Below are 12,394 nucleotides of genomic sequence, written 5' to 3'. Positions count from 1 at the left end.
AAAAGGATAAAAGATGATGGACACAGCCTGACATGGAATCAATTTTCAGAAAAATTTGTCTGCTACAAGCAATTTAGGAAGGAGGTTTCTACCTGCCTGCATATCTATATATATATTATCTTTGTGCTGCAGTCAGACGGATAAACTGTTTGAAAAAAAGCAATTTGTTTACAAATTGGGTTAAATATATATTCGAAAACAGGGAGAATAATTTGGTCTTTATCCCCAGAAATACCTTTCCGTTTGAATAGGTTTGCAAATAGAAAATTAATTAAAATTCTAAAAGTTAAACGACGACCTTTTCATAATCGTATTTTATTTCAATTTACCTGAATCCAACTCCGGCTGGGAGCTCAAGGGAGGGAGCATCCATCCCCCAGGCATACACAATCTGATCTCCAGACCCACAGGGTTTATGCGTCTTTAATCCTGGTTGCTTTACAGCCATCTCTCCGCAGTTCCACAGAGGATCCTTGGATCCTAGATTTCAAGAAATTAGTTGTTTTTCATCCATCTTTTTAGATTCTTATATTTTTAATAATTCAAAGCTGTCATATTTAACCTGTTAGATGTAGCATTTAAAAATCCAACAAAAGTGCTCATTTCACAGAATCTTGTCATAGTATTATGTTCATATTTCTGGAATACCCCCCCCCTCCCTACCCCTTCCTAACCATTCTTCCCCCAACCCTACCTGGTTCCTCGCAACCATAAACTAGCATGTGGTGGGCTGTCATCTTGGTTGCGTTGGGTCTAAACCCGACTATATAGTAGGTTAGGTCTGTATCCAACCTGAAATATAGTAGGTTAGGTCTGTTTCCACCCTGAAATATAGTAGGTTAGGTCTGTATCCAACCTGAAATATAGTAGGTTAGGTCTGTTTCCACCCTGAAATATAGTAGGTTAGGTCTGTATCCAACCTGAAATATAGTAGGATAGGTCTGTATCCAACCTGAAATATATAGCAGGTTAGGTCTGTATCCAACCTGAACTATAGTAGGTTAGGTCTGTATCCAACCTGAAAAATAGTAGGTTAGGTCTGTATCCAACCTGAAATATAGTAGGTTAGGCCTGTATCCAACCTGAAATATAGTAGGTTAGGTCTGTATCAAACCTGAAATATAGTAGGTTAGGTCTGTTTCCAACTTGAACTATACTTTATCCTTGATTCGACAATGCTCTTAAAGATACCGTTGTGAATCGAACATGTTACTTTATCAATTGAGGTTCATATTTTGGAAATATCAGGACTGGGGTTTTTGTGATCATTCTTTCACGAATTTTGTGTTTATTCTTTAAAGATGTAAGTGTACAAGTCTAAAGTACATATAATAAGTATACCTGATTGGTGTACAAAAGTATGTTTCTGGTAGATCTGGTTTTGCATTAGGCATAAGAAGAGGAAACTCCTCAGTCACTAAACTCTGAAAAATTTAAAACAATTTCTATCAAAGAAGTTTACTTAGTTCGATAATGTAATTTTGGATGAAAGGATAAAAACAGAAAAATAGTTTAAACAAAGGATTATTTTGAATGAATGATATTATATCTACAGCGTCACAAACATAAACCATATGGTTCAGTTCAGCAGATTAGAATAAGTCGTAAAATATTCAGAAATTTTATGAATATGAAAAAAATGTAACATTTTCTTTAAAAACCATCTATAAAAAAGTGAATGCAAATTTACCTCTTTTTTTGCCTGAATTGCAAGAATACAGCCGAATGCTACCAACCATGGTGTACAGTGCATGTCTACTGTTCTCTCTGAATATACTCTTAAACTTGAACCTCGGTATCGATCGATCTACGTCAGAACTTCGTTTCTTCTTTCAACTCTACCTTCGTATCTGAAACATATGATGTAAGAAAAAATATTGATAAATTAAAGAAATAAATTTTGTTCTATAAACTTATTTTATTCTTTGTTGATGTTGTGATAAATATTTAATAATCATTGTTCCAGTAGGTTTGGGATATTTTAATATATCTGTTGCTTAAACCTACATTCTACAGGTGGGATCCGGAGTTAGCAAACAGATTAATATAATTTTTTTATATTCATGCGTTGAATTACGTATAGTTAAAATATATATATTTTTATATTCATGCGTTGAATTACATATAGTTAATATATATATTTTATATTCATGCGTTGAATTACATATAGTTAATATATATATATCTATATTCATGCGTTGAATTACATATAGATAATAAATATATTTTTATATTCATGTGTTGAATTACATATAGTTAATATATATATTTTTATATTCATGCGTTGAATTACATATAGTTATACGCAATTGAAAGGTCGTCATTGAAGTTTCATCTTTTGTGGGTAACCCTGTACTTGCAATAGTCTATTTTTTTAGTCACAAAAAAAGATGTAAGAAATTTTTTTTTTTGTAAAATAATGGAACATTTTTGAAACTTAATTCCTTAGCGTAATGTTTAATGATTTTGTAAATTAAAGAAGAAATAATACTCACAACAAAGAAATAATGGTAAAATTATTATAAAAGGGGGTGGGGGTGCTCGAAGACCAGTATCAAGATATAATATTTTAAATAGATAACAATATTACAATTTGAAGAAATATTCAATATTGACAAGAATTCATCTACTACAGGGTGTCCCACTAAACATGACAGTGGGTGAAGAGTTTAAGGTGTCTTTTTCAATAATTCGTGTAGTTATTNTTTGTCTGCAAATGGTTCTATTTAGTATTATTTCTTACACTCGTTTCTTGCAATTGTAAACGCAATTGAAAGGTCGTCATTGAAGTTTCATCTTTTGTGGGTAACCCAAATATAATAATGAACATTTCATCTGGCAGTCATATTATGTTTTCGTGGGATATCCTGTAGTTAATTTACGCATGTATGTGAATAAGAATATAACCAAAATAAAAAAAAATTGTGTTGTTCTTTTCATTTCTGTTTTAAAATGTATTCTTCCATGATTATGATAAAACCGAAGTCAATTAAAATATCAAAATAAATATGATTTACCAAAGATAAAGTATATACATCTAATAAGTATAAATATATACCAGTACATGTCAATTTGTACATTGAGAACCAGAAAACTGTGGAATGGGAAGACGACATTAAAACAATTCTTAAGTGTATTTGATGTTGTTACAAAGCAAATAGTTTTACTAGACGTATCAAATAACTTTTTAAGTGTGACGGGTCTGTTTACACTGCACAACAGCTGTGCTTCTAGTTCATTAGACTATTTAAAGTCATAACTTAAGAAGTCTAAAAGTCGTCTTACTATTCCAGAGTTTTCTGGTTATCACTGTTTATTCAGGATATATCCAGTTTATCTCCAGTATGCATACCAGCACTGATCCGGGGTTAGCTGAGGGTAGAGGTGTGGGAGAGAGTTGAGGGAAAACTGAGTAAGGTTCAAGATTTCACTCTCCAAGGTTTAACGCTCAGATACATGATTATCCTTGATTTTACCAGGATATTAGATCTACTTTCTACACAAAGATTAGGATATTAGATCTACTTTCTACACAAAGATCAGGATATTAGATCTACTTTCTACACAAAGATCAGGATATTATATCTACTTTCTACACAAAGATCAGGATCTAGTTTTTACACAAAGATCAGGATATTAAATCTAGTTTCTACACAAGGATCAGGATATTAGATCTACTTTCTACACAAGGACCATCATAGTAGATCTACTTTCTACTGCACAAGAACCATAATAGTAGATCTACTTGTTACATAAGGATTATAATAGTAGATCTACTTTCTACACAAAGATCATAATAGTAGATCTACTTTCTACACAGAGATCATAATAGTAGATCAACTTTCAATACAATACTTTCTACACAAGGACCATCATAGTGGATCTACTTTCTACTACACAAGGACCATAATAGTAGATCTACTTGTTACATAAGGATTATAATAGTAGATCTACTTTCAATACAAAGATCATAATAGTAGATCTACTTTCAATACAAAGATCATAATAGTAGATCTACTTTCAATACAAAGATTATAATAGTAGATCTTCTTTCAATACAAAGATTACAATAGTTTATCTACTTTCTACACAAGGACCATCATATTAGATATACTTTCTACACAAGGATCATAGGAGTAGATATACTTTCAAACCAAGGATAGTAATAGTGGATCTACTTTCTACACAAGGACCATAATATTACATCTACTTTCTGCACAAGGACCATCATAGCAGATCTACTTTCTACACAAGGATCATAATAGTAGATCTACTTTCTACGCAAGGACCATCATAGTAGATCTACTTTCTACACAAGGACCATCATAGTAGATCTACTTACTACACAAGGATCATAAAAGTAGATCTAGTGTATATGCAAAGACAATAATAGTAGTTCTACTTTCTACACAATAATTATCAGATCCAAGGTACTAATGCAAGGAAAGTTATTTCAGAGGTGTGCGCATTTTTTGTACTGCAGTGTACTGTTTTTGGGCGGAAAAGTAACCACAAGACGGATGTCACAGCCTGACATGGAATCAATTTTCACAAAAATAATCTATGAAATATTCTGGTCATAGGAAACGATTATGTGAATTTTCAAAATTAACAAAATTAAATTCTTTTAACCTCCTCGGATACCAGACGAACACTGATGCATCTATTCTTGTTTACAAATTCCGCCCAGAGAGAACTGGTTTCAATATATATGTACGCAGAGTATACGCGACCGCAATTAACTTTCCTTGAATTATATTAGTACCTTGATCAGATCTATCTTTATTTTTCAGGGGTCCATATAATTCCATTTCTGTTCCCAAATTTAAAACACTCCTTTGCAGTATACATTCTGCAGTATGGAATATTTTTCTACAACTTGACATTATACTTCCAATTGTTAAGAATAACAACATGGTTTATTTCTGCCCCTAATATCAATCTTTAAACATTTGGGATTGATCAGATGGAATTATATGGACCCTTGTTATTTTTAGGTTTAAATAAAAATTATTTTACCAATCATTAAAAATTGGTTTTGGTTCTTACCAAGGAAGATACTTGGTACTAAAGAATTCTAATGTAAAGATAATTATTTCACGGTGTACGCAATTTTAGTACTGCAATGTCTGTCTCTGGGCGGTAAAGTAAACACAAGACGGATGTAACAGCCTGACACGGGATCCATTTTCACATTAAAAAATCTATGAAATATTCTGATCATAGGAAACTATTATGTGAATTATAAAAATTGCCAAAATTAAATGCTTTTATCCTCCTCAGATACTAGAAGACCACTGATGCATATACTCTTGTTTACAAACACCGCCCAAAGAGAACTGGTTTCAATTTATGTACACAGAGAATACGCAACAGCAATTAACTTTCCTAGACGGATGTAACCGCCTGACACGGGATCCATTTTCACATAAAAAATCTAAGAAATATTCTGATCATAGGAAACTATTATGAGAATTTTCAAAAATATCAAAATTAAATGCTTTTATCCTCCTCGAATACTAGAAGACCACTGATGCATATATTCTTGTTTACAAACACCGCCCAGAGAGAACTGGTTTCAATTTATGTACGCAGAGAATACGCAACAACAATTAACTTTCCTTGCCTTATTGTCTTGCTTGGTATCTTTGTTGATATATCTCCCAGAAACGGAAAAAATCCGCCATGTAGTGAATGTGATCTGTCGTTTGAAGTCAATTAAACAATTCGTAATGACCCTTTTAGAACCTAAGATAAGCTTTTCGTTAGTACTTCATTGATCTACAGTACTCCTACCGAAGAAATAGTGGGCCTTAGTGTAGAGTGTTTAGTTTTCTGATCTAATTTCAAAAGCCAAGGAATTGTTAATCATTAGAATAGAACATATGAATTCCTTTGGGTCTTAACCAGTCTTTCCCATGGGAAAGCGAAAATGTGCGTATTCCGTAAAAACTGCCTTTCCAATTTCATCCCTCAAACTTTCTCTGGTATATTAGGAAAAAAATTGTTATTGTTAAATTTATATATATCTATACTTTTCGTTTTTTAATGCCAAATCATTATTCTAGATTTGAAATAAATTGAATAGAATAAATTACATATTTACGATTTATTTACATTAAATACATGATTATCACAAATGAAAAGCACCACTGAATCCTTTATGTTACCAACTTGTTCATCTAAACGAACGTTTTATCTGAGAAAGCTCAGGAGACTGATTAATTTAGTTAGAGCAGAGTAATCAGACCATTGAAAAATTGAGTGTAAGAAAATATTGGCAGTTTTGCAATTAGTAAAGGAAAGAGAAATTTAGAAGCACTTTCTGTGAACAATTCCGGGTCCAGACTCATCATACTCCTGCTTGGAGATCCACATCTGCTGGAAGGTGGAGAGGGAGGCCAGGATGGATCCACCGATCCATACGGAGTACTTCCTCTCAGGGGGAGCAATGATCTTGATCTTGATGGTGGAGGGAGCCAGGGCGGTGATCTCCTTCTGCATCCTGTCAGCAATACCGGGGTACATGGTGGTACCTCCGGACAGGACAGTGTTAGCGTACAGGTCCTTACGGATATCAACGTCGCACTTCATGATGGAGTTGTAGACGGTTTCGTGGATACCACAGGACTCCATTCCAAGGAAGGAAGGCTGGAAGAGGGCCTCAGGGCACCTGAACCTCTCATTACCGATGGTGATGACCTGACCGTCGGGAAGCTCATATGACTTCTCCAGGGAGGTGGAGGCAGCAGCGGTGGCCATCTCCTGCTCAAAGTCCAGGGCAACATAGCACAGCTTCTCCTTGATGTCCCTGACAATCTCTCTCTCAGCGGTGGTGGTGAAGGAGTATCCTCTCTCAGTCAGGATCTTCATGAGATAATCAGTAAGATCACGACCAGCCAGATCCAGACGAAGGATGGCGTGGGGGAGAGCATAACCTTCATAGATGGGAACGGTGTGGGAAACACCATCTCCGGAGTCTAGAACAATACCGGTAGTACGACCGGAAGCATAGAGGGAGAGGACGGCCTGGATAGCGACATACATAGCGGGAGAGTTGAAGGTCTCGAACATGATCTGTGTCATCTTCTCTCTGTTGGCCTTGGGGTTGAGGGGAGCCTCAGTCAGGAGGACGGGCTGCTCCTCAGGGGCAACACGGAGCTCGTTGTAGAAGGTGTGATGCCAGATCTTCTCCATATCATCCCAGTTGGTGATGATTCCGTGCTCAACGGGGTACTTCAGGGTGAGGATACCTCTCTTGCTCTGGGCTTCATCTCCAACATAGGAGTCCTTCTGTCCCATACCGACCATGACACCCTGGTGACGGGGACGACCGACGATGGAAGGGAAGACGGCTCTGGGAGCATCATCTCCAGCAAATCCAGCTTTGCACATTCCAGATCCATTGTCTACAACTAGAGCAGCAACTTCGTCGTCACACATCTTTTCGGATTTTTATTTTCCTAAAATTAAAAAGTTTTGAATACCAATTTTTAACAAAAATATATATTTCTTTTATCCCCGAACCCCTTGATTATGAAACTTGTCCCTACCTCCGCCTGTGTAGAAGTGACTCGTAAGACTGTTTGATCTCGAGTGCCTCTGCTAAATATTGAGGCTAAATATAAGAAGTGTTGAAGTCAGCAGAAAACAGCCCTCCAGGGTCCCCCAGCTGCCCGGCCAACCTCAATACTCCAGCCTGCCCGGCACGCTATGAAAGGCCAAAGCAGTAGGTCGGACCGTAATCTAAATGTTAGGATCATACCTCTATATAGAGCAGGAGCGGATTATGCTCCCAGGGATATTCATCCTACGAGGACGGATGTCTCGTTTAATAAATCTTATATTTTTCTGAAATATTTTTTAATATAAGATTTTTGAAGTATAAATTTCTCATTTACGCTTACAGTTAAATAAAAATATCGATTTCTTTCAGATATCTTAAATTGAAAAAATCTAAATATCTGATATTCATTCATGCATTTCTCTTTGATTTATCTTTTGCAAATACGGGTTCATCTAACTTAATCTCTTCATCTCTTTTTATTTTATTTCTTCAAACATTTCTTTATTATTTAGTTCCTGTATACACTCCGACCGTATCTGTCCTTGTTGATTCATTACTCCGACCCTATCTGTCCTTGTTGAGTCATTGCTCCGACCGTATATGTCCTTGTTGATTCATTATATCCATCTGTATCCGTCCTTCTTGATTCATTACTCCGTCTGTATCCGTCCTTATTGATCCATAAATCCGTCTGTATCTCTCCTTGTTGATTCATAAATTCGTCTGTATCTCTCCTTGTTGATTCATTACTCCGACCCTATCTGTCCTTGTTGAGTCATATATCCATCTGTATCCGTCCTTCTTGATTCATTACTCCGTCTGTATCCGTCCTTGTTGATCCATAAATCCGTCTGTATCTCTCCTTGTTGATTCATAAATTCGTCTGTATCTCTCCTTCTTGATTCATTACTCTGTCTGTATCCGTCCTTGTTGATTCATTAATCCGTCTGTATTAGTCCTTGCTTACCCATTACTCTGCCGGCATCCGTCCTTCCTTATTAATTTGCCTGTACGTCCTTGCTAATGTATTACTCCATTTATCTATCTATTACTCACCTGTATCCGTCCTTTATATTTCTATACTTCGCCTGTAGCTGTCCATTCTAATTTTGTTCATCCGCCTGTATCCGTCCTTGTTAATTTAATACTCCAGCTGTATCCGTCCTTATATATCAGCTACTCACCTGTATCCGTCCTTATTTATCTGCTACTCACCTGTATCCGTTCTTGTTAACTTAATACTCTAGCTCTATTCGTCCTTATTTATCTATTACTCACCTGTATCCGTCCTTGTTAACTTAATACTCCAGCTGTATCCCTCCTTATTTATCTGTTACTCACCTGTATCCGTCCTTGTTAACTTAATATTCCAGTTGTATCCGTCCTTATTTATTTGTTACTCATCTGTATCTGTCCTTGTTAACTTAATACTCCAGCTGTATCCGTCCTTATTTATCTGTTACTCACCTGTATCTATCCTTGTTAACTTAATACTTCAGCTGTATCCGTCCTTATTTATCTGTTACTCACCTGTATCCGTCCTTGTTAACTTAATACTCCAGCTGTATCCCTCCTTATTTATCTTTTACTCACCTGTATCCGTTTCCAGCGGTATCCGTCCTTTTTTACCTGTTACTCACCTGTATCCGTCCTTGTTAACTTAAGACTCCAGCTGTATCTGTCCTTATTTATCGTTTACTCACCTGTATCTGTCTTTGTTTACTTAATACTCCAGCTGTATCCCTCCTTATTTATCTGTTACTCACCTGTACCCGTCCTTGATAATTTTATACTTCGCCTATATATCTGTCCTTAAGCTAATTTGTTTCTTTGCTTGGATCCGTTTTTGTTGATTAATTACTCTGCATCTATATAACTAGTTGGTAAATTAATCTGTCTTGTTATCAATGGTTTATTTTTCCTAAATCTATGTCCATTAAAGGAACTGTGTAGTGTACATAATTTCAAGTGGCCCTCTGTTTTAAAAATGGCACGTCTGATGCACAACGGTGTCCTTTAATAGTTTTGTATGTTCAAGTATCAATTAAATATCCATGTGTTTAACTTTTTTCTATCGAGGTACCTTTATAAATGTGACTTGCGGATTTCTTTTAGCAAAACAATGGAAATAAATTGTAAGAATTGAATACTTTTTAAGCTAGAAAACAACGATATTCATGAGATAAAGGTTTAAAGGGTCCCGTTGTGAATGACGTAGGGTCACTTCGAATTGCATCAACAGTCCCTTTAATAATTAAAAAAATATTGTACGTTTTACAATTTTATGAATTTACATTACTAAGCTTTTTGGATAACTTTAATATATTTTACTGTTGCTTTGAAAGTCATTTTAAATGATTTATAATTTTAGCAGATTTTTCTTTTTGAATTGGCGGCTTTTCCCAAAAAAATTCCAAATATTTTCCAAAATTTTTTCCAATTTGGATGTTCCTTCAACCTTCCCTGGGGTCATGTAAGGTCCCGATCGGTTCAGCCGTTTTGACGTTTATTGGATACAAACGGACAGACTGCAGATAGACAAGCTAAGTATATATATAGATTTATTTTAATTGATGTATCAGATTTATCATGTTTAATATGATTGCGCCAAGCAGTATAATAGTAATAATCGACGATTATGAATAAAAAAAGCATGATTAAATACAATGTCTGAATAACTACTATTAAACTTTAGTCATCATTATAAATTATGAATAGATTACTAATTCTTGCTTATCTTCCCTTTGAATAATCTTACTATATTTGCATCCTGAATTCCTGTGTTCCTATTCACCTCTGCAACAAATGTTAACATTTTGTTTTCTTTGCTTTGAATTTAAAATATCCATATATGGGCATACAGAGATAATCTGTATATACTAACTATTACCTTGAAGTTAGAGAGAAAGACATTTGAAAAGGTTATCCAACATATCCTAGATACTAATTTCCATACTCTTCTCTTCTTTCCATACTCTTCTCTTCTTTTCCATACTCTTCTATTCTTGTCCATCGTGTTCTATCATTTTCCATCCATTCTATTCTTGTCCATACTCTTTTTTTCTTTTCCATCCCTCTTCTCATCTTTTCCATTCTCTTTTATTCTTTTCCATCCTCTTCTATTGTTGTCCATCATCTTTTATCCTTTTCCATTTTCTTCTATCCTTTGCATCATCTTCAATTCTTTTACATCTTCTTCTATCCGTTTCCATCCTCTTCTATTCTTGTTCATCTTCTTTCATTCTTCTCCATCCTTCTCTATCCTTTTTCATCTTCTTCCTTTCTTCCCAAATCAGTTTCTATCCTTTTTCAGTCTTTTCCATTCTTCCCCATCCTTCTCTAACCTTTTTCACCCTCTTCCTTTCTTCCCCATCCTTCTCTAACCTATTTCATCCTCTTCCATTCTTCTCCATCCTTCTCTACCCTTTTTCATTTTCTTCTATTCTTCCCCATCCTCTCTAACCTTTTTCATCCTCTTCCGTTCTTCCCCATCCTTCTTTAACCTTTTTCATCCTCTTCCATTCTTCCCCATCCTTCTCTAACCTTTTTATCTTCTTCCATTCTTCCCCATCCTTCTCTATCATTTTTCGTCTTCTTCCATTCTTCCACATCCTTCTCAAACCTTTTTATCCTCTTCTTCCATTCTTCCCCATCCTCTTATTTTCTGTTGATCCTCTTCCATTCTTCCCCATCTTCCTTTATCATTTTCATCTTTTCATCCTTTTTAATTAAAACTTTAAATTACCATACCTTCAACCATCGCTTCCCAATTTTATCATTCTCCTTTGAGATTCTTAATTTAACCGTCGCAAGCCAAGTTTGAGACGTATACTCCTTTTCCTTGTAGACCTTGCTCTTCTGATTTAATTGCTTCCACTTTTTGCATCCAGGTAAACCCCTCCCCCTCTCTTTAAATTTATTTAAGGAACTTGTTTGCAAAATCTAATCTTACTTCATTAATTTATTATTATTACACATATAATTTATTAGCTTTTTCAAGATCTCTAGATTTAACTTTCATATCAAGATATTTATGAGACTGAACAAGTAATTTTAATAAAATGGCAAGTGCGATTCACGAAGGTTGGGTCTAAATCTTTATCTGATTAAGGAAGAATGAGATATACTAGTTTTTGTAGCTAAACATTTTTATTTGTGGGTTCTCTGTAAAAGTTACTTGCTGATTTTTGCGGCAGAGACAATAAAAGAAATTTTCAAAATTTGAAACTATTTTAAACCAAAAAAACACGTAAATCGAACACACCACTCTATATATGGAGGGTCGTAGGAAAACATTTCCTTTAAAGGGTTCTATCTATAGATAAACCAGAAATAAACATCTTTAGATTTGGCAGTCTGATCAATACCTCAACTAATAAAAAGATGATTATTTAAAATCTTTAAAAAAGTTGTATATAAATCATAAATAGAAGATCTAGAATGTTCTCAAACCCAACCCCCCACCTCCCACCTCAATCCTCTGTATAATGAAGGCATGGAAGATGTCCAGATTCTGTTTGCCATTTCCCTAGGTTGTTTATTGAAAGGGAGGGGATTCTACGAGAACATGGGGGAATTCAATGCTTAGTTTTACCATATATGGGCATTTGCTTGAAAAGGGCTTTCTGCTGATTCAGCATCAGATGAACATATATATCTCAAAGGTGGGGAAAACATAAGGGGCGTTTCATCAAAACATAGAACTCTGTCAGGAAAGTAATGTATCAAATATTATAGATAAATCTTCGTTATAAAAATGGGTCATAGGTTCTAAAATAACTTCATATTAATTTTAGGTCACACACGGTAAGGATAATATGGAAATTG

The 12,394-nt window shown here is 35.1% G+C and overlaps 2 protein-coding genes across 2 annotated transcripts in view; both read right to left on the bottom strand.

The window, feature by feature from the left end:
- The window catches only part of LOC111696841 (peptidylglycine alpha-hydroxylating monooxygenase), an 8,196-nt gene extending 4,700 nt beyond the window's left edge, over positions 1-3,496 (bottom strand). Inside the window, exons 1-5 of the mRNA XM_023466591.1 lie at positions 3,353-3,496; positions 1,691-1,850; positions 1,342-1,424; positions 695-792; positions 330-480 (exon numbers count right to left, since the gene is read on the bottom strand). Of these exons, the coding sequence (XP_023322359.1) occupies positions 330-480; positions 695-792; positions 1,342-1,424; positions 1,691-1,753 (395 nt within the window). The 5' untranslated portion in view covers positions 1,754-1,850; positions 3,353-3,496. The remainder of the gene's footprint in view (positions 1-329; positions 481-694; positions 793-1,341; positions 1,425-1,690; positions 1,851-3,352) is intronic.
- A 2,602-nt stretch (positions 3,497-6,098) lies between these two features.
- On the bottom strand, positions 6,099-7,659 carry LOC111696550 (actin, clone 205). The gene is made up of 2 exons (XM_023466182.1): positions 7,554-7,659; positions 6,099-7,463 (listed from the first exon to the last, which is right to left on the bottom strand). The coding sequence occupies exon 2, from the start codon at positions 7,441-7,443 to the stop codon at positions 6,313-6,315; it is 1,131 nt and encodes a 376-aa protein (XP_023321950.1). The 5' UTR covers positions 7,444-7,463; positions 7,554-7,659; the 3' UTR covers positions 6,099-6,312.
- Between the last annotated feature and the right edge of the window lie 4,735 nt (positions 7,660-12,394).

The sequence above is a fragment of the Eurytemora carolleeae genome, unplaced genomic scaffold (genome assembly GCF_000591075.1).
Source record: "Eurytemora carolleeae unplaced genomic scaffold, Eaff_2.0 scaffold72, whole genome shotgun sequence".
NCBI lineage: Eukaryota > Metazoa > Arthropoda > Copepoda > Calanoida > Temoridae > Eurytemora > Eurytemora carolleeae.
The sequence above is the reverse complement of the archived record's forward strand: the minus strand, read 5'-3'. Positions and strand labels throughout refer to the sequence as shown.